This window comes from Amblyomma americanum, chromosome 5 (assembly GCF_052857255.1).
Source record: "Amblyomma americanum isolate KBUSLIRL-KWMA chromosome 5, ASM5285725v1, whole genome shotgun sequence".
Taxonomy (NCBI): Eukaryota; Metazoa; Arthropoda; class Arachnida; order Ixodida; family Ixodidae; genus Amblyomma; species Amblyomma americanum.
Window position 1 is genome coordinate 56,411,086 of NC_135501.1, and position 23,452 is coordinate 56,434,537.

Genomic DNA, 23,452 nt, shown 5'->3' on the forward strand with positions numbered 1-23,452 from the left:
TGAATTGGGCTTTTTTGTTTTCACAGTTTTGCAGGTCAACCGGTTAATCTTCTTTAGCAGCTATCATGCCTGGTCAAGGTTCACGCTCCCCATCGTAACGCCCTTCCCATATCGCACCCTCGTCCCGCACAACAGGCATTTCGCCTCGAAGTGAAAACCTTATTTAAACCCCACCAATGATGAACACTTTGCCAGACAAAGACAAGTATTGTTGTCGAATCGTCGGCAAGCACCCTGAGGCTTTTCCCTTCCTTATTCAGTTTGTGAGATACCAGGGACAGGTGTTCAAGCAGCCATACCACACTAATACCCCTGTCACACAGGCACCGCGAAGGCCTTTGAGAATCATATCCAAAGGCGTAAGGAGTGCAGCTACCCGGTACAAATGTTGCGCCTTTGTCGCTAAGGGCCTTGGAGGTGAAGGCGCTCAACCGAGACCTTCGGAGCCCGAAGACGCGGCATTCGAGAAGCTGTGATCGCAGTACCATCCAAAGTCAAAAAGTAAAAGCAATAAAAAAAATAAATAAGCTAATAATGTTTGAAAACATTTTTTTCAAATACGAAAGGTGTGTCTGGCTTTGGTTTTTGTACGGGTGTTTATGTTTTATGTTCAAATTTCAAGACAGTGAAAGTGTTGCGGCAACACCGAGCGCCCATGGTGGCCAAGGCAATACACGTACAAAACCTGCTCCTGCTGATGAGAGTAGCTGTTGCAGTACTTTTAAGGAAGCAATCAGAATAAAAAAATTGTCAAAGCTCAACGAATGAACACAATACACCACTTTAATTTTAGAACACTCACTTCAGCCACCTCGGGTATAGCAGCGGGTGCTAAGCCTGAACGACTTTCACCTTTGGGCTGCACCGTGTAGCTGCATCGCTGCTCCTTTAAGCTTTCGCTCCTTTGGTGAAAAATGGTGCCTTTGCTGGAAAGGCCTTCGAGGAATGCCATGTGACAGGGGTATAAAGCACATTTTTTACTGACACGAAAGACTCAGTGCCTTTAGTTCTGACAACATTCTGAATCATGCTCTGGTGGCTTAGCATATCAAAATACTGGACATGACAAAATCAGCTAATTAGTGAGGGCTATTATTTGCTATAGGTAAAATTATAACATTCTCCTAAAATAATGAAAAGAAACCACCAGCACTGACATCAATGTAAATTTGGCTGTAACATACTGACATGACAATATATTTACACGTAAATTCCCTTTTCGCACTTCAAAACTGCATGCATTATTTCTAGAAAGTGCGAGAACAGAAGCTCATACATAGTGCCAAAGAAAAGAGTGCATAATAGTACCACTTATGAGGTGTTTATCGGCAACTGCAATGAGCAAGGCTATGTTAATGGAAATCCAGAGTTATTATGTGTCTCACGAGCGCATGCACTTGGGAGGTGATAGCAGCTGTGGACGCAGCTGTCCATCGCAGTTTTGAGTCTGTCGAGATAACACATGGGGTAAGGTATTCCCTGTTTTGCTGCCGAAGGCAAAACCGTCAGCGAGTGGAGTTGCCTTGCTATTCACTGTCAATATCTACTGCTCAAAGTAAAGGAAACTAGGGCATAAAACATACAGCATTTCATATTATGCTTTGGCCAAATGCAGTGAGAATGAAACAGACTAGGGACTTGTCTTATGATATTTGCTTTCTTTACTTTGCACCAGAGGAAAATGAATTTGTGTACTGTTGATCTACTGCTTGCCACTGTCCTAGAAAAAATGAATCCAGGTCTCAAAGTCTACCAAGAGAATACTGATGCTGCATGTGCATTTCTCTGAACCGTTCTGAAATATGCAGAAGTTACCAATTTTTTTTACTACCTGATTACATACTGTAATCTTTGCAAGGAATATGAGGTTAACGGTCTGGGAAAAAATGCCAGGAATGGTACCTTTGGTACTGGGCACTTGGACAAACAAATGACCCACTGGGCGTCCTCAGGAGCTCTGCTACCAGGCACCCCTAGCAACAGTAGTCAATTTTCCAGATCCAAAGGAGCCATGCGAATGATTGCCGAAAAGTCAAGTTTAAGGTCAGCAGATGCATGAACACAAAACAGTTTTCCAACTGTGTTTCAGTGTGATAAATGGTTTCAAATCTCTAGACTATATCTGGTAGTACACAAATTATCAGAACACCATCTCCCGCTCAGAATCATCTCAAAACACATTCGACACGCAGTACCAACATGGACAGTTCGTGCTTAATTGAATCCAAAAGTTTACGCTGATCGACCAATATTACTCTAAATAGAGACAGAAAGCGCATGCACGTTGTACTGATGTTATCGTGAACATAACATGCGACGAGACGCAGGGTTACAATACAAACAAAAAACCGCTTTCAAAATTTGAGAACAAAAGGCTCACCTTCTCACAAGTTCGCCAAACCAGAGACGTTGCCGAGTGGCTGCCGCCAAAGTCACTCGCAATGCACAGAAACAATAAAAATGCAGTGCCGCTGACTTTCCTTGAGCAATTCCAGTCGATTGAACTTCCAACTGTTCGCACCGCCTACCTCTGCAAGCATGTCTAAAAGTTAGCGGCGCAGCCACGCCATTTGCAATTTACGGAGCTACACGGGAAATTCATAGCGCCATTCGCGTATTCGCGCTCAAGCTCACGTCGCTGATGTCGCAAAGGCGCACAACGGCAAAAACATATAAGATGTATTTAATTTTACGGTAGCTTTTTTAGCTGACAACCTGAATCGTTTGATATATTGTTTTTTCTTTTCGTTGCATAAACGTTATTACCACCAGCGGCAGCGCAGCTTGGCCATGGCTAGCCATGGCGAAGTCGAAGCGCTAGCCGAGCCCGCAGTCGGAAATATAGTGAACTAGAATAGTATTCTAGTACACTATAGTCGGAAACGTGCGCAGTATAGTGTACTAGAATATTCTAGTTCACTATAGTGCGCAGTTAGCGCAGTGTGGAGTTGAATGAACAGGCGCTATGGAATGGGTTTTTGTTCTTCCGTGTTCGCTGCGTGCGTTCTGCGCGTTGTGGGTCTTTAGTATGTGTGTGTGTGTATGTGTGTGGCCGGAACGCTGCATTGGAGTGTACATACAACAGCTCGCTGTCCCGTGCGGCATCGGTGCGTAGTAAAACGATCATGCAGAATGTGCGTTACAATGCCAGTGGCCCTGCACGAAAGAGGAGACTTGAAGCCGACGGAAAAGCTGCTCTCCCTCGTGGGACTGCAAGAATCTGGCGAGTAACAGTCGACGCGCGTTTCGGTGGATGATTCCGTTTACCACGCCAAAAAATTCAGCACTGGCCAACAGCAATGATGAACTGCTGCTGCATCATCACCTGTGTGATGTTTCTGACAAGCTTGTTGGATGTGAACGTGGCCATGAATGGTATTCGCCGAGCAGTGGCCCTCAGGGCGTGGCACCAGTGGATACCTGAAGACGATTACTGTTTGCCCGCGCCCTGGCGCCTCTCATTCAACCGAATGCTTTTGGCGTTAATTATTTATATCTGAATTTCACACGTAGTTGGACTCGCAAATACTACAGCGTACAAACGTACCGGGAATTACTGTCTGCTCAAATTTAATGTCACTAATATTTTGAGCTTATTTTCTAAACAGGTGCCGTGGTGGCACTGTAAGCAATGCATTTACTGGGCAGAAGTTTATTTTATGTTGTTTTGGCACAAGGTTAATGATTGTCATTGTACTGTGGTGCCATGTTCAAACAAAACACATAATTGTACACTCTCTTTGAAGAATGTCTAATGAGGTAACAAATTACTGAGCAGCGAGTATGCACTGTGGTAAATGCGACGAACGTTACTGAATTACTTCACACTTGTCATGTTCTGTTGTCGTTAGTGATTACGTATGCCTTGCTGTCTGCTGCTTTCCAGTGTAGGGGTCGAGAGGCATGTCGAGCTCCACTTAGCAGATTTTTTTCCTTCCACTCTCTACTGGCCAACGTGGTAAAATAAACTCAACATAATGCGTGATTGCTCAGACCTAGATTAGACTACCATTTCACTTATTTACTCTCAGGGCCAATTGGCATCGAAGAGAGGAGAGCGACTAACATAAATACATGTGTAGGCAGATTAATTAAAATAATTATACACAGCAGACTTGAAGGCATTGGATGCAGTGGTGGACATGACGAAGGCAGAGAATATGTGACAGCTGGAAACGTAGAAAAGTGGAGATCTGCGTGAGTTTGTACGCGACTTAAGGTGAACGCTAGCAAAAAATTAAAAAGGCGCAGAAGACTGAGGCCAGAGTTAAAACTGTAGTTTAACAGAGGAAAGCACCTCCCAGCCATCCAAAATGTGCACATGCAAGTAGTTATGTGAACACAGAACATAGAAAATTAAACTACTTTTTGGACAGAAGGAAAGCTAAGGCACATTGCTTATTGTGATGTTGCTTAAAAAGTTGGTATCTAGTTGTTGCCCTTCATATCTGGTCCTTCCACACCCAGCAACTGAAATGCCATCAATAAGGAGCATCTCCAATCACTCTAATTACATGGGAGGTAGGCATTGCCAGATGTCAGAGGCTTGGCGTCTCATCTTGCAGACTAGCTAGTTTGGCAGATTTAATCTTTACCGCATGTAAGAGGCATGCGGTAGCCTTGAAGGGGAGTATTTCATAAGTGTTACGGCATATTGTACAGTGCTGGCATGCTTCATTATTTACATCACAGTAATATGCTAGCACAGGCTGGAAAGTTTGTAAGTGAACAGAAAAAAACAATGTTCATGCCATATCTTAGCCACATTCTTAGTATTGTATAAAAAGTGCAAATAAGGAATTCCTCATTTTTTGTCAGCTTTTTCTTTCTGTGCATTCATTTTTTGCAAGTTAGCAAGGTTCTACAGTCTTGTGTGCCTATCGGCTGGCCCCTTGTTTGTCAAAGGTACCGAGTACACAATGGGTCGTGTCAGTGCAAGCTAAGTAAACGATGGATAGAAAATTCGTGCTTTCAGAGTATTTCCAGAAAAAACTGCTATTATTTCTTACTCAGGATGGGGGAACAGCATCGATGGTGCACATCCTCCTTGTCACTGCAGCAATTATGGCTGCTCGCTGCTTTTTGGTGGCGTTTCATTTATCTGCAGGAAGAGCAGGCATGAATGGGCGGCACTAGGTACCTACTAAATTAAACATTGCATTGAGCAATATGTTGTTGTGTCGGTGCTTTTGTTATCCATGAAGGAGTTGGTGTTAATGGTTGTGTAGCAAAGATGTAACTGCTACATTGCACTGCATTCACAGATTTGTTTGCCCATGCTTTTGGTTTACTCAGTTGTTTATTTCCTTACCAAATGGCAGACGGAAATTCGGCTTTCAACTTGTGCACTTTCATCATGTTTGCAATGTACTTTCAGCTGGTGTTCAGTTTCACTTTGGAGAAGTTGTTCAACCATTGTCTGTGTCTAAATGTTTTCTAACAGTTGACCTCATTACGCAGCATTTCTCACAGAAAGCAAATGTTGCAGTAACATTTTTATTAAATGTTACTCTATCATGCGGCTAGCAATGTAGCGAAAAGTATTTTCATCAAGTCAGCTTTTAACATTATAGTAAATTAAGGCCTTTGTTATTTAACGTTGCTCACAATTTGTACCAATCACTCAACCTTGAAGCAACGTAATGCGTTATCACCCTTCCTCGGCTCTTCATTGTGTTAATCACATTAGACATGCTCACGGTCGTTCGCCATGCTAGTTTGCGGACATTGTTGGCTAAGAGTAAACCAGACAAATAAAAAATCGGACGTCATGTGATGCCTATAGTCCGCGGGCCAGCAGTTCATCGTGTAAAAGTGGCGTCCCATCATAAGCATCTTCTGTTTTTGCTGCCTTTAAGCAAGTTATTAGTGCGGTTGGTGCAACACATAGTCGATGGGGTCAACCGTCCTGTCGTGTTAAGTTTTGATCCTTTAAATTGAATGTTTAGTATTTTTCCCTGCAACGACTACAGAGGAGCACGGACGTTTCCTTCAATGCTGGACTGAATATACGGTCATTCCCTACGTTTCATTGAAAGCAGAAGTGGTTCTGTATTTAAAACGTACATAGTCTACGTTATAGGTACGGAATGTTTTTACAGTGTAGCTTACAATGTGGCCTAGAAACAGCAGCTCTTCATAGGCAAAGTGGCACTTCTCTGCTTTCAATGTTAGGCCAGGCGACGTGAGCGCGCCTTGTTTGAAGCTTTTTTAGGTGCTCTTCATAGGTCCAGGCGAAGACAACGACGTAATCTAAATATTCCAGACGAATTGGCCACTTCATGCCGGCCAGTATTGTATCCATTACTTGCTGAAACATCGCTGGTGCGGAACAGAGACCAAATGGCATCACCTTCCAATCGAAGAGGACATCAGGAGTGATCAATGCGGTCTTGTCGCGATCTTTCATCAACCTCAGTTTTCCAGTAGCCGCCAATGAGGTCCATCGATGAGAATTAGCGTTGCAGAGCCGGTCCAGTGTGTCCTTGTTGCGGGGGAGGAGGTAGACGTCCTTCTTTGTCATGTTGTTCAAGCGGCAGAACGCAGAACCGAAGTGCACCGTCTTTTCTTTCTTCCTTACTAGAACAACCGATGCCACCCAGGGGCTCTTCGATGGCTGGATGACGTCGTCGCGAAGCATCTCTTACACTTGGTCCCAGATGGCTTATCGTTTGTCGGTCTATTGGCGAAACACGGCAGGGGATTTTGAGGAGAGGTCGGGCGTGCTGGCCGATTATATTGCGATGCTTGGCAATCGTCGTTTGTCGGGCCTTCTGCCATGACGAAAAACACATCTTGTAGCTTCGAATGCGACTGCGGATCTAGTCTTTTATATTCCGAGGCAAGGCAGGGTTGATGTCGAAAGTGGGCGGGTTCTCTTGGTCACGCGAATCTTCTGTGGATGACTCGGAGAGGGTGAAGGCGTCGTGAACGTCGGATATTTCGTCGAAGAAAGCAATCGTCGTTCCTCTGTTAACGTGCCGCTTTTCTCCGATTAAGTTAGTCAGCAATACTTCGGCTTGGCCATTGCGGCAATGTGCGATGCTGATTACTCGATCTAGAAGCAGCTGCATGTTCCGCTTGATGATGGCTTAAGTGTTATTGGTTTCCTTGGCGCCTACGGTGACGATGACGCTTGAGTGCGGTGGGACGCTCACTTGTTCCTTACGACACTCAGGGTAACGTGATGTTCCACAGCTCTCATCGATGGGATGGCCTCGTCTGTCGAAAGCGTGATCAGCTTGGATCGCGGGTCGATGATAATCTGACGCTCATTAAAAAAAAACAATTCCCAAGATCACATTGCGGGTACATTGCCGTGGCACATCGAAGGTCGCAGGATAGCTATGTCGCTTGAAAGTTACTCGCACTGTGCATCGTCCTGAAAGCGTAGTGAGGTGGCCTCCAGCAGTGTGAATTTGTGGCCATCCCAAGCGATCGTGACTTTCCTCAGCTGCGCAGAAAATGTTTCATTCATCACTGAGCAATGGGCTTCTTCGTTGACTACAGCGGTAACTTTTTGGTCGTTGATAGCCACTTCTGTTGAGGTCACTAGGGGCTATCGAGGAAATTGCGGGCTCGTGCTTCTCAAGTTTTTTTTTTCAATGATGGCTGCTTTGCTGGTGAATTAAGCGTCAGTTTTCGGTGGATTGCAAGTCACCCCAACGAAAAGTGCCTCCTTAGCACCGCGTGTCCAAAGCTCCACCTTCTTCTCTTTCGTCATGCCATGATCGACGCATCGACAAAGGCGAGCCATGTTTTCTACGTATGTGGTCACTATTTAATTCGGGTGCTGGATGCGTGAGTGCAGAGCAGCTGAGCTCTTCCTTTCCTGATGATGCTTGTAAATGCCTTCAGGAACTCCCGCTTGAATGATTTCAACGTCGCTAAAGAAGCTTCGTGGTTTTCGAACTAAACTATGGCTGCTCCTTTTAGGGCGAAGAAAACATGCCTCATTTTAGTCAGGTCATCCCAACTGTTGAATATGGCAACACAATCATACTGTTCCAACCATACTTCAGGATTCTCTCCTGTTGAACAGTTGAACGGTTACGGCAGCCGGGGCTGGTGCAAACTAATAGCGGCTGCTATCAGCCATTTTATATATTATTTTATTTATTATTATCAAAATTAATTATAAGGAGTTTCTGCGTAAAGTGCACAAACAGAAATTATTCTCTAAAACATTCAATCCAGATACATCTCGGCACCTTCTACGGCGAAACATCCGACACAAGCCGTAAACAAGAACAAATTATGGAAAGCAGACATTTTTTTATCAGCCAACTGAAATATTAAACAAGGTTGAGTAACTGTTAGACTTTAGCGCTCCATTGGGTACTTTCAAAAAATAGTTGACCGCATTGCTACTAGCCGATGTTGTTTCCTTTTCTTGATCAATGTCATTCTGTTCCATTTCTGTTTGTATGTACGTACATCCGTTCACAAGCTGAATATATACACTGCACTTGTGCTATGTGTGCATTGTGGCTGTGTGATTGGTATAACAAGTGTAGTAAGTTTGTACTTGTGTAAATTCTGTACTTCTCCCTTTTATATGTATTTCTTTCTCTTATCACTGCAGTCGAAACTGTTTACTGTAGGGGGCTAGGACCTTTCGTCAGGCCATTGGTACCTTTAGTCCCAGTCTCCACTCGCTATGACGAGGAAATAAAGTTCATTCATTCATTCATTAATGGCTGACGTCGGCGTTGAGGAGTCCTTCATAGCTCACTTGCGGTCCACTAATAGTCCGTATTCAGGTGAATGCCTCTGGAGACGACGGCTGCTTCGCACTTCTTCGGTTGGGACGGCTTCTGCAGCTTTATCGTGATCTGCTTCTTCGAAACGGTTTGGGCTGCTTTGGCGGCTCCCAAGCGGTGACGCCGACAGGGACATCCGTTAGCACCTCCACCAGATGCCACGTAATGGTGATTGCAGTCCGGAGAGCAGGAAGATAGCGAAAACAGCTCCTAAAAAAAAGCTCCTTATATGGTCAGACTTGTGCCCACAATGAACTGAATCACTACTCGGCGGAATAGCAACAAGCGTGCTCGATGGTTGTCGAACAGAGTGAATGTTGCTTGAGGAGTTTATTGATATTTTTTAGGGCAAGCAGTTACTCTACAAAATTTCCGACTTTGAGATAAGAGCAATCCGGGCAAAATACAAGTACAACACAACAGATAAACTTAGCCTCCACAAATACTTTTCAGGAGCTCTTTTACACAGCATTTGAAGGCAGGAAATGCCACGTGGCTGTCCTAGGTTACGAGAAAACAACTTCCGTTCGAGCGTACTTAAAGTTTATACGAAAAAATTATTCCTCCACCACAAGGCCCCAACGAGCTCTGAACGCGCATCGTCCTGATCAGTGGACTGAATCCGTTACTGTAGCGAATATGTTAATTCTGAGCATATCTCGTCAACCTCTTACACACTAAGATACTCTGACTTTAGAAATAATGTCTATCTTGCCTTAAAATTAACTATGGTTCCATCAATAATCATGCTCTATTTCCAAGTAAGTCGTAGCAGCGTTTGAATGCCACATGGTCGAGAGAGCCGATGCAACAGGAGCAAAATGAAATGCGAAATATTGCAAGCACAGTGCTTGCCAATAGTAATAATGGAAGTGGGTTTATTCTTAGCCGTGTAGCTAACCGTGTACCGCAACCTTTAAGCTCTTTATCTTTGTTAGGTAAGCAGATCCCGTCTCTTCAGCTTTCACACTTTGGGTTTTGAAACGATAGCTTCCCTACGCCATGTAAAGCCGATTTCACCGTGCCAGGCAGAGCCCACTGCTCCACATGCGCCGCACAGCAGATGCAAGAAATATACGGGACTGCGTAAAAGTCAGAAGACACGCACGCTCAGTGATTGAAAAAAAGCCGGCAAGCGAACCAGGGCCTTTGGTGTTCGAGACGAGAACGCTTCCACTCCGCCACGACGGCTCTTATTTTCTTTATTGCATGGAAATAGTGCCGAAAATAAAAGTATAAGCATGCTTGCGCCACAACACTCCATGCCACCATGCCCCTGCATGACCCCTCCTTTTAAAACATCAAATGTCTGGGAGGCACACTCGTGTATCCAGATAGGGGAGCCAGCCAGGCGGCTCTTGCAGGGCAGCGTACACTCCGCCTCGACGGCTCGACGTTTCAATATGAATAAAGGCCCGTGCAGTGATTGCACGGGTTTCTTAGAAACATATATTCAAGATCTGTACTGAGGCACACATGAGTAATTATGAGCATGCAAATTAGAGATGTCGGAATTAAGCCAGTACCATGCGTTTCCAATAAAATTCCTCCGTGCTTGGCGTGCAGTAGTAGCGCCATCCTGTATCAACCACTGAAAGCCCCCTTCGCCATGCACGGCGTTGGCCCGGCACATGGCGCGCATATCTTCTGAGTCAGCGCCTTCCCTGAATGCTGATGTGCCATCTAAATCAGCGGGTGCTCGACCACGACGGAAGGATAGTTTCACTCTTCATGCGTAGCTTTAACGTGTCCTAATTTTATAATACGTTATGGGCTTCATTTTAACCGCCGAGGAGGAAACCAGCGTGCGTCGTTACTTGTATGCAAAATGGTACACCAGTACAGCATGTCCAGAAAATACAGTTTCCAATCAATACGCATATTGTTTGTTGTCGCTCCGTGTGTGACTTGATCTGTGTGTGACTTTACCGTGCGAATAAAATGAAGACTGTTGGGCGTGACAGACGCCACTAATGACCCAATGTATTGAACGTCCGATGCTGTTCTCTCGCAGGGAACAACGGGTTCTCCGAAAGCAGCCGTTCTTAGCCACCACAACTTTCTCAGCAATGTGTTCTGCTTCGAGCACAGAGCAAAGCTGAATAAGGTAAGCCCTGATCGGTGCTTCCAAGCTCAAAAGAGAAAAATCAGTCAAGTCAAAGCTATAGGATGAGACTTTTCTTCTGTTGTGCAATGGAAACAGCTTTCCTTCTGTTTAAACTCTACCACGTGTGTGCTGCACTTGCTGTCGGGTATGAATGAGGACCAAAACGTTCATATTGTGCGCACTTGTAGTGAACTTTATCCACATCTGTGATTATCCATCATCACCCTTCGTTTGACGTGAACTTCATCCTCATTTGTGAATGATCATCGTCGACATTCGTTCGTGGGTTTGATCTTCGACGCCATCATTGGCAGTGCCAATAAAGCTCGGTCGCCCAGCTTACAATATTTTTGTCCCCCTAAATATTAAATTACAAACGCAAAGAGCAGAGCGAGTCGGCAGTAGACTTTGGTCTGACGCAGCGTAAAGCGGAGCATGCAGAAGACAAAAGACAGGCACGTTCTTCCCTAGTAAAGATTACAGATACAAAGGGCACGACACGGGTGAGAGGCGCAAAGCGCAACGCAATTTACCCCTTTTCTACTATCAGCCACGCTCGATTAAAGTGCCGTCGAAACACTGTAGTAGGTGTACACACGGTTGAATTACCATAGAGGACTTCACAATCGCAGCTCCGTTGATTCGTGTAATAGTGCGGACTTAACGTGTTCAGTGTGGGTAGCCAGAGAGCATGGCGCATAAAGTTGACGAGAACCACTCCGATATCCATACTAGGCGCCATCTCAGCTGTGTAATTCATGTCAGTGCATATAGTACATTGAACTTGCATGCACATTTGCAGAGCGTCGCAGGCAATGGTACAACCTTGTGGGAGCCGTGTTAGAAAAATATCGTAAGCGGACGAGGCACTAGTATAAGGACCACTTGATCCGACTTAACGACAAGTGATAGCACGAAGGCGAGATGATGAAAAGACGCAGTGTTTGTGTCGCCGCCTTTCGTCGTCCCGTCTTTGCGCTGCTCTTTCCCGATAGGCCGTAAACGACGGTTCTAGAAACAACGATAAAAGGTCATACAGGGTGTTTCACCGAAGACTTTGCACAATCTTTAAAAATAGGATTTTGGAGATACATGAGCGTTTTTTTCGTCATAGCACTGTAAGCGGTGCACTACATCAGAATACAGCTAAGAAGTGGTAAACTTGTACTTGATAGTTAACTTTTTAACTATTACGGCAGAGCTCCTTAATTATTCAGAGGCGTGTAGCCCCAGGTAAGTAATATTCATGTCAGTTTATACAATTTCTAAACTGCGGTTACCCTCGGCGCTGTGGCACAACTAATTTTGGCTATTTCGACGAGTTACCTGCGCTGGAGAGGATACTTTGCCTGCAAGCTTCTCGAAAGCGCCTTGTATTTTGGGGCGATGTAGCCAAAATTTGTTGGGCCACAGCGCCGGGAGTAACCATTAATCATCACCATCATAATCATCAGCAACACCCACTGCAAAGAAAAGGCCTCTTCCACGTCTCTCGAATTAACACTATGTCTGCAAACATGTTAATTTCTACCGCCCACCTAACCTTCTGCCGCCCCCTGCTACGTTTTCGAAATTCTAAAAAACTGATATGGCTATTACTTACAGTGGGCTGCACGCCTCTCAAAAGATTAGCAGGTTAACAGTAATAGTTATAAATTAAGTTAACTATTTAATATCGTTTAACCAGCCTGCTAGTTAGCACATCTGAGCTGTAATTTTGTGTTCTACACCGCCGAGAGTGCTATGCGTAAAAAGCGCTGTTCTCAATTAAAAACCCTATTTATGAAAATTGTGTTAATTTTTAGGTGAAATATCCGGCATATATGTGACTGCGCCTCCATTCTGTCTCCCAGGACAAGGTGGTGTGCGTCCCCCTGCCTTTCTTCCACGTGTACGGCCAGAACATTGTGCTCGGCCGGACGCTGGTGCCTGGTGTCAAGGCGGTTGTACCCGCGCCCAGCTACGACGTGGCTGCGGTTCTCAAATCCATCCAGGAACAGAGGTACTCCGAGTGGTATCTGCATGACACCACGTTGTACACTGGTATGGCTTCTCGCCCTTTTAATGCGCCAACAGTTGCCTTCGAAGTTTATATTTGTGCAGCCACCCAGCACGTTGTGCCTTGAATGTCGACCACTACCGGCTCTCACGCGCTTGAAAACTCCGCCGTGTTCATCGCTGCAAGTGTCGGTAATTTTGTCAAGGCGTGGAGGCGGGACGGAGTGCTCACGATAGGCCAGCAGCCATTAAATCAACACATCGCCATCTGTCAGGTCGTCTCATTTTTCCGGTCACCGTCGGTCGACTCAATTCTTCGATCTTGGCAGCAAGCATTTCATCCTCTCTCTCTGTTCAACCCTTCGGTCACGCTCATCGTCAGGTCCTGTGTCTCATCGCCAGTGTCATTTTTCTAGTTGGCAATCAGGGCGATCGCTCGATGGTCCCGGGTCGTGTCAAGGTCGAGAGAATGTCGAAGCATACAATGGCACGTAACGGAGCGCTCGTGCCAGTTCAGCAGCTATGTAATCGCGATCTGCGAGCTCGATTCATTCTTCAGACTGCCGGCGCGCATAAATATGAAAGTAGATGTTTCTGCTTCGGGACGGCGTTTTAGAGTGCCATAAAATGATTGTGCGCCGTTCATAGCACTGGGTTCTCATGCTTCCGGGCGACGACTGATGTACGCCAAAACCGGTCTGCGCATGCGCACTGCAGAAGACGCCAGCGAGCCACGGCGAGGCGCCAATATCTTTACGTGCTAGATATCGGCGTCAGCGCACGGGTGCTCGCGTACACACTCGGAGGATCGCGGGCCTTTTGCTGACTCTTTTCTTCATGGCTTGAAGCTCTTTCAGGTTCTCGGAGTTTTTCCTCGCGGTTTAAGTTGTCCTTTCATCGCCCCCCAACCCCTTCTCTTCACGGCTTGAAATTCTCTCCATCCGCTCGGGAGGGGAAGCGAGCCAGCAACAGGAACATGGGGATGCATGCCCCTTTTCTTCGGCCGTTACGGCGTACACCAAGAGCGCCGACGCTGTGCGCGTACGCCCCGGAAGGGCCCTTGGAGCTGGCACTTTACTCTTCCTCCTCCTTCTACGGCAATCACCTTACAGGTTCTTCCAGCGGCAGCCATTCTCCGGTTGCTCATGTCTCCGCTCCCGCTGTACCCTCATCCTGCAATTGCGACCATCGTTCGGATGGCTCCCGTGATAACCAATCGCCGGTTACGAACTCCGCTCTCGCACTATAATCCACGGTTGCCCTCTTCCTTCTACGGTAAGCAACTTTATGGTGGTCCCCGTTGCGGTTACGGATTCTCTCAGTTTCGCAACACTCTCCTCCTTTCACGGTGACGACATTCCGGTAGCGGATTGCTGCGTTTTCATCCTCCCGCCTACTTCCCCGGTAACCCTGCACCGTTTCCTCCTTATGCAGTAACCACCCCCGGGTAGCTTCCGTCACACCAGCCTCGAGTTATTCACTCCTCTCGTTCGTCGTACACTCCTCCTTGCAAGGTAACCATTCTCTGGGTCGTTCCCATGAAAAAGTTAGATGCATTCATATTGTTGGACGTAATAAAGAGATTTTTGCGCCAAGAGAACACATGCAACAAAAAATACACCACGGGAGCTCACTCCAACTCTTTAAAGAGGGTGAAAGCACTCGACATATATAGCCCTCCAAAACCCAGGACCAGTTATGCGCCTTTCCTTGCTTTCGAAGCTCCCGCTCTTCATCGGTTTCGGCGCAGCTCCTGAGCGGCTGAATGTCGCTGAACGTCAAAGCGACGGAGTCGGTGAAATTCGCGGAACATGGCGTAGTACAGCTGTCGCTTTAAAATATGCTCCTAATACGCACTACTACAACGACGCGAAACCCAAGGAACGCGGGCTTAATATCTGTCATTTTAAAATGCATTTTCCACCTTCCAGCCTGCAGCTACCCTCCCACTTGTTCCCTCCAGATGCTTCCATTCACCATAAGCCAGCGAAGAAACACAAATCAAAGGCGACGCATAAATAAAATGGAAGCACTCGAAATATACAGTCAATCCTGCTTACGCAGGGCTGTCGCATCGCATCGTATCATCACCTGGGCCTTTTTTGTAACTATTTTCTTTCCTTCCAGAATTACTTAAATGCAAATGGATTTCTTGGCAGCGACAAGATGCTCACTACTCCAATGAGCGAAGAAAATACGAAAGCAGCAAAAAAAAAGGAAGGGGGGGGGGGGGCTTCCCAACAGCAACGTGTCGGATGGCAAACAAAGGAAACATGCCCCCAGCAGAAAGCTAGGAGAGCACAGGGCTGAAACTGATTGCTAGTGGTTAAAGAGTTGTCCGTTTGTTTTGTTGTTAACTGTTTTGTTGTAATTGCATGCTATATTCAAATCAGAAAATACCTTCAAGCAGTTGTTGAGCCGGTTCCAGCTGAGTGCAAATACACGAGTAATTACAGGGCTCCAGTTTACCCACATTCATAAAAATATCCTCTGCTAGGTGTTTTCCTGTCAAAAAAAGACAAGGCGTAAGCACATGTTTCGACAACGTCAATTGACCGTGGAAAGTATCTGCACCACACACTCGTGTGTATTTCCAAATTTTTCTTTCGTGAAGTAAGACAAAACTCATGCGGTCAGTGTCGCATTTTTGTAGCATAATGTTGCAGTATCACTTTCGTTGATGCGCTGTCCTCAGTGGCGCACCATAACGTCTCGCAGATGCACCGACATCAGCGGATCTCCAACCATGTACGTGGACATCATCAGAAGTCCACTGCTCAAGCACTACGACATATCATCTCTAAAGAGAGGTGAGCCACATGCCTGTATCTGGCCGGGAACACTGTAACTGAAAAGAAACTGGCGGGTGCAATCTCCCTTCTAACTTTAATGGGCGTCGAAGAGGTCAGCTGGTGGGCTTAACTTTATTGAATAGTGGGATATTAAGATCCCTGCCCCGCTTCGCTGGTATTTGCGACAGCCATTTCCTAAGCGACGAGCCGTCGAGTGGCTTCTTAGCTTAGAAGTCTAACCAACGATGTCCTAGGATTGAAAAGTTATCCTTGTTCTTTTTCTTATCGCTGCCTTTTCAGTAGTGCGTGGGCTCTGTATTTGTGACTCCGTATGGGTCACAGCTTGAAATCGTAGCGACGCAACATTAAACGGTCGTTCACTGATTTGAACCTTTACAACAGGCATCAAGGGCACTTAGGTGTTGATATAGTTTTTGCACGAAAAACGCAAAGAGCAGCGTTTCGCAAACTTCAGCAGTGTTCAGAGGATACTTTTTGATCTATCTATCGAACACAGTAGATCTTGATTTTGATGGCCTTACAAAGCAATAAAAAAAATTGAATCAGCTTCACTTGCATCGTTCATAACTAGAGCTAAAACGCTATCTTGTTACAAGTGTACCTTGATCCGGTTCATTCTTTATGGGGTTTACGTCCCAAAACTCCGGCTTTAAAGGATGTGTACCTTCATTCGTTGAAAAACGTGTTTTAACGCCTTTTTCTAAGAAACATTTAGCTATAGGGATATTTATTGCACTAGAACTTGTAATGACCATGCCCCTCATTTAGCTGTTCTCTGCCTGCCCGCCCGCCCGCCCGCTTGCTCGCTCGCCCGTCCGCCAGACCGCCCGGCCGCTCGGCCGCCCGCCCGCCCATCTGTCCGTCCGTCCGTCCATCCGTCTGTTTGTCTGCCTGTCTGTCTGAAGCGTATTTTGTGGCAGGCTGCTTACGTACCCACCGCGTGAGTAGGCAGCTCAATTAATCGTGAGAGGGGGCTCGGGAATAGCACACTGGATCGCAACCCAGCCCAAGTAACCCAAGTCCCACCAATGGCAGCACTTGCAATGGAAGGACAGTGGCTCATCGACTCGTCGATGCACCACTGCGCCAGGAGAGGTAGGAAGGCTCCCAGGGATCTATGAATGTAGAGAATGGTCAATTCCGCATATATGGACATTAAGCCATTGTTGTTATCGTAACAGCTGCCATCCGTGAACACTGGATCTCAACACCAGAACAAATGTGAAAAGCGAACTGCTAGAGCACCTACTTCGCATCTGGCCTAACTGCGCAAATCGACAATCATTTTTCTGCGTCATCTACCTTACTAGGCGAACTTATCGTAGAAATAGACTGAATTTGAGGATATATAGGGAGTGGGATTTCGGACCTCGAGTTCCTTCGCACGCGCAAGCAAATATCAATTATCATGGTGCGTATAACTCTGCCGTGGACCTGTACTCGCGCCAAAACGAATGCATAGAACAAACATTAAGTTATATCTATTTGGCATAAATTATAGGCGAAATGCCTAAATCATGATACACTTCATATCAGGTTGAATACCAAGGTTGCACTGCGTGTCGAGATGTGGTTAATGCGGTTTGGGCATCCTCGGCAGCTGGCTGTTCCTGTCCATGTTTCGAGTGCATGCATTCATCACTTTGCATAAGCTTGATAGTGTAGTGATAATTGATATATCGATAGTGGATATATCGAACCCGAAGGGGATCACGGAAGAGGTTGAAGTGGCAATAATTTGATACGTATAAATAACCAGGCGAAAGATTGTATTGTACTCCCGCTAGTGAAGCGCTTCTTCCATCGACATGCCGCCTGCCGGTACATGGTTCTTTCGAACTAGCCACTGCCTATCATAAGATGTATTTTTCTTCAACCAGTACTTTATACATAGAATAATCGCTCATTAAAGTGAATGTACCAGAACTGATTTCCGCAACGCCATCAACTGCTACGCACTCCTGACGAGGGCAGCTGACAGACTTTAGTTCACTGCATGAGAGGAAATGTGGCGTGGAAACTGAGTACAAGAGATCGAAGCTAACCCTAAAGCTCACTCCACGTTAACCACGGTTTCCCAGTGCTAGTGCTCCAAGCAAGTGTCCAGTTCTGCACAGCCGAGCCATCTCTGCGCGCAAAAACTAATCGAAGAGCGGAATTAGGGAAAAGGAATATTTCAGGTATGCGGCTTCATGTTCGATATATGGGATGACCAACGAAATTGGAGGTCGGTATATTGCGCGGGTTTCGTGTATTTTATGAAGGATATTGAAGGGGTAACCTGTGTGTTCAACCTAGCCAATAATTCGGAATATCCAGCTACGATATATCCAGGCTCAATTTTAACGCTGCTGGAATTCCAGGACCATGTAGAAAGCTTACTTTCCCCCCATTCGCCTCTACAACTAATGTTAAGATTTAGTTCTCCAACTAAGTAATTATGGTTGGCTTTAATGAAAGCCCACCTCTTGACCTTAATCTATAAAAGCGCGACAGACGGGACAGAGAAGAGAGAACACAACACGCGCTGATATGGATTATCGTGAGCACCAACTCGCCCAACAAATGGTATTGTCTCTTAACCTTACTTTTACACTTCTAACTATAAACTTATTACCTCCGATTTATTACCATCAACGAGGTGCAAAATTATTTCCAGCTGAAACCAAACGACTGTGGAGAAAAATATTCTCTGCAATAAAATGCCATAAGTTCTCCTTAGTGCACAATGGTCCAATGATATTTCGTGTGAAATTTAGAGGACTGTAGGCGGAACGATGTAAAGAGCCGCAAAGCATAGAACAAAGTGCGGCATACCACAACCTTGTCTGTAGTGACAAGAGTTCATCCTCACATTTATCGCGAGGAGCACCACAGCAAAATAAGTACAACACTGAATGAGCCAAAACTTTGCCTTGACCTACACGACGCGTTTAGTTTGCTTTTGCGTCTACGATAGATACCATGATGCACGAAGACGTCGTGTGAAGTTCACAAAAACAAAGAGAAAAAACTTACGCAGCCGAGTCCGGGGGCAACGTTGTTACGCCTTCTCTCCGGAAACTGATCCAGGAAAAGCTCAACATACAAGTAGCGGTGAGTGCGACGAGCATCTTATATCTTAATAAAGAGGTAACGAAAAACAATTCGGGCAAACTATGGTACATTTTTATTTACTGACAACTTGTACCAAAGTAACCTGTATTTAAACAAGGCGAGGTTTAATTTTTCTGCATTTTTGTCACTAACACATTTGAGAAGCAGCCGAATATTAAGCATCTGTCATAATATGAAAAGGTTTTCTTCTAAAATAGCGCACAACTTTGCGCTGCGATGGGAAGAAAAGGTGCAAATTCTTGGGCAATGTAATCCGAATTGTTTCAGTAAAGACTGTAGCGGTGAGTGAATAGTACTATTTCCTAACCGAATCGAATAGTTTACCTAAAGAAACTAAAGACCGAATCGAATACCGATAGAAACCAATCCAATATGAATCGAATATTTGTACTAATGTTTGCTACTTGTGCGAATATTCGTACAAAATGAGAACGGGCATAATGTCCAATTCAAAGCATTAAGCATACATGTATTGAAAACGAACAAAACTCTGTATTGGATATTATTTTTGTTTTGTTATTGCGTTAGCACTTGAATAATTTTGTGATCCTTTGTACATGTCTGAGCATTGTATGGTGACAGGGCCCTCGTCAGGAAGAGAGCATCTGCGTTTTGCTCTCTCATTCTAGACCGTTTGTGTCTGAAAGAATGTTACAAATAAATAAAAATAATTAAACCATTGGAGTGCCAGCGAAGGTGCTGCGGTATTGTGCTAAAACTTAAAGACGCAACACTAATCTACACTGAGGGGTCGTTGCATGCAGTCAGTACATTAACTATATGACCGTCAAGTTGTACGGGCAGGAAATTTGATCTTGCTCTTATAGACGTTGGAGTGGGCGACAGCTGCTCATGAGCCATAGCCTCAGAGATCGGTCATCAAGTCAGGACTAATTGAACTAGCCTCAGTTCTGCCGCGTTGTCTAGCCCTAAGGGCATGTGTGAGAATCCTGAATGCCTGTACAAGAATGGACCCCATCGCAGCGCTGATACCTTCATCGCGCGGATACTGATATGATTGTACACGGCGTCGGTGCATGTGTTTCGTTTTTGGAGCAGCCGTCGAAGACTAAAACGGCGCGCTTATTAGAACTTCTTTCCAGATATTTGAAAAGTATTCAGTCCAAACTCCTGGAGCTCTTGATTACGGCGTCTTTGATAGCCTTAGGTGCTTTGGACGTTAAAGACCATAAATAATAAATCAATGATCGAAATGTTTCGAAATATTCGATTCGTGCCCAGTACTTTTGAACATACACTATTTGATTCATTCGAATCATCGTATAGGAAGATATTCGATTAGTTCATTGAAATTTCAGAATATTCGCACATCCTTAGCAAAAACAGGTGTAGCGGAACACCACGAGCAATTGAAGACGGCACACTCGAATTTCTCACTGAAAACATTCCTGTACGTTAACTTAGCAAACAAAGTGCTACATATGACAAACACAAAAAAACAGGACGACAAGATAGGGCCTTCTGCGTGTAACTTGTTTCACAAGTTGACAACACTTGCAGAATTCCGAGTATACGTGAAAGAAAATCCGTAGAAGTTGGGGTTTCTTGCAAGCCATATTGTGGTTCAAAGTGCGGCATATTTAGAAACATTTCTACGACATCTCTGAGAAAAATGGCTCGCTTATGTGCTTGCATTTAGGCGCGCAATGAGGGACAACAAGCTCCTCGCCGCCTATATTCTTTGCGTTCTTTTTTAAAAGATAGGAATCCTTGTGAGAAAAAAAAAACTCCTCAGAAAATTTAAGGGCACCGTTCGGCCAAGTTCGGCGTTCATTATACGTGTATCGGGCCTGAAACGGTGACCGCTTTTATGCTCTGGGCTTGACTTTTTACCAATGCAAGCAGATGAACATAAATGTCCTCTGGCCTCTTAGCGGAATCTTTGACTCTGATAACCGCTGTGCCCTCGGAACCCTGTGGTTGAGCATCGCATAAGCACCTGTGACGCCAGTCCTCTTCGCGGACGTTCGTACAGAAAGCAACATAATACAGTAGCAGAAGGACGAGATGCGCCCTTAAGGCGTCATAGGCGCAAAGCCTTCGTCGAGGCCTAGGTCCTCATCAGTTATCCTAGATAAAAAGGAGGCGGCAGCTGGTGCATTTGCGTTTATTATCAGCATCCAAACAGAATCAGAAAAAAGGTTGTCTATCTCCTCCCAAAAATCGGGTCCTCGTTCATCTGTCCTTGCGTAACTTCTCGGCGTGCCAACCGCAGGCCATATCGGTGTCCACCGCACTCACTGGGTCCGATGCAGTTTCTTCTGGCTCGGCCTATGTCGTACTGCTCGGCGTTATGTTGTGAATTGCGAGCTATGTCAACGCAAGAAGAGGCCATCCAGGTTGCCTGTTGTTATTGTTGCCTCAGTGACACGGCACAAACCAACGACGGGGGATTGGCCAGGGTTCAGTTACGAGGGCCAAGAGAGCAGGGTAAACTGTTGCATGTTGGCCTAGCGCTAGCGCTGTTGTTGCTTGCCTAGCGCTCCGCCCGCACCACTACCTCTTCGTTTTCTTGATAGCCCGAAACACAACGTAGAGTGGAGATGCTAAATATAGGCCGGTAAAACAACTGCAGATAGCTTTGGATGGCGGTTTTCAAGTATGCTGGTTTGACGACGGTCATGTTCCACAAATTTGTGTATTACATACATATGCAGGATATCGTTTGGTTTCCATGTTATAATAGATAACGTATTTTTAAGGGCATATTGGTGACATTGTTTGAGACGTAGGATTCTAAAGCTCCAGTTTAATTTATAAAACATTCGGCCTCGTCCCGTTTACTTTAATCTCGGAAGACGGACGTTTTGGAATTTTTTCTTTATTGAAGTATTGCTGTCAGGAGTGGACAAAGCGGCTTTCCCGAAAAATTGGTGATGGTGCCATCTTCATATGAAACTGCGCTTGAGGGCTGCGTCTCACTGAGTGGCGTCGAAGTGGCTATCTGAAATATAAATCCGTGGTCGCTTTCTGGCGTGAAAACACACACAACCAGTTGTGCCGTCCGTGAGTACTGTGTTCCCTGCAAAAAAGTTCTTAGCTAGCTTGAGCTAAACATTGAACAAAAGACCCCAGTTTAGTCAGCATAACAATATAGGTAACGTCTACGGCAAGGCAAATATCCTCACCCCCCCCCCTCCTCCGATACGGAATTAACTCTATCTTGATCCTGTCAACAACCTGTCGTGACCAGTTTTCAATTCGTATCTCCAGCTGGCTTAGGTCGTACTGAACTATATTTTCTACTAAGACCTATATACTAAGACCTTAGTTTTTATCTGCACTGCATAACATGAGCAAGGCTGTTAAATCACAACCTTTTTAGACTTCATCATCGAAAACAAAAAACTCCAGCTCATTTTCCTATCTTAACAGCTCGCCAGCAGCATACGTGTCTGAGTATCTTGCCTGGCCGCAGGTTGGCTACGGCACCACGGAGCTGACCGCGGCAACCACACTGGTGAGCGAAGACGACCCGGAGCTCAAGCAGCTGCACACCGTGGGCCGGCCCATGCCGCACCTGGAGGTGAACAATGTGGCTGAGATGATCCTGTCCTGTTTTTGGCATAACGGCGGTACAATCTCGATATAAACAATTTATGCGCCTCCGCGCATAGGGCGATTGCTATATTAGGCAGACAGGCCCTCAGTAGTTAGTCCAGTGCCGATATGCTGAAGGTTGTCTCAATTTTTCTTTTCGAATAGGAGATGAACCGATCGTCCTATGCCTTGTTAGACGCACACTTCAAAAGCATAAACAACCTCAGCTCGTGCATCTAATCTACATCATGCTGCCAGTCATTTTCCCTCGAGGACCCTGACTGCATGCGGACAGTCATTCGCAAGATAACTTAATAATTTAAGGAATTTTTGAGTATTCAGAGTGCTTCCGCTACGTTCATTTGGGAGTAAGGACGTTATCATCCGTGTAATAGAACTAGGATAACTGGAATCCGTAACCTTAATCTTATCTGTTCAAACCAAACGTCCAAAATTAAGGACTTTGTGGGACACCTGAGAGGGTTTATTGATATGAAAGGCAGAGAAGTTGGCCTGAAAAATAAATATCTGGCCTGCTACTCTGCTCTGGGGGACGGGAAGAGGAGATAAAACAAGGTCACGATGGGGGACGATGATAATGGGAGGAGGCAGATGAAAAACTACTTAAAAAAAACAAAAACAAGCCAAACTTTCTGACATCACAAACGCGATCTATGGCACTACCTAACGGTAACAACCAGCATGAACATAGCAAAAAACAAGTACCAGTAATGTAGATTTAGAGCTGGGGACATGCATGGAAAGGTTTGCATAAAGGCCGCCTTACGCACCCAATTGTGCTGCTTCAGGTGTGCTCTGCGCTTAGACTTCGTCTCCCCAGCGTCTCTCCAGCGTCTCCCGTGTGTTTCCATCAGCAAAGAGCATCGCTCTAAATTCGCCTTGGTTAAATGTGATGTTTAACGTTAACGTAGCCTTGCAACGCCCAGTCTTATTTGAAATTTCTAGAAATTAAATGATTGAACCCGCGCAATACTGCTTGAGTTCGTCATATCCGGAATTTCTGGACAAGCACAATTTTGAACAGAAAATGTTTGCGAACACAATTTTCGGCATGTTGCGCCATGAAAATCAAT

At 45.4% G+C, this 23,452-nt stretch overlaps 1 protein-coding gene across 1 annotated transcript in view; it reads left to right on the forward strand.

Annotated features, from left to right (window-relative positions):
- Window positions 1-23,452, forward strand: part of LOC144134713 (medium-chain acyl-CoA ligase ACSF2, mitochondrial-like) — a 72,108-nt gene that overhangs the window by 39,749 nt on the left and 8,907 nt on the right. The window contains exons 8-12 of the mRNA XM_077667560.1: window positions 10,777-10,869; window positions 12,723-12,871; window positions 15,586-15,677; window positions 18,703-18,776; window positions 22,237-22,344. Coding sequence (XP_077523686.1) covers window positions 10,777-10,869; window positions 12,723-12,871; window positions 15,586-15,677; window positions 18,703-18,776; window positions 22,237-22,344 — 516 coding nt within the window. The remainder of the gene's footprint in view (window positions 1-10,776; window positions 10,870-12,722; window positions 12,872-15,585; window positions 15,678-18,702; window positions 18,777-22,236; window positions 22,345-23,452) is intronic.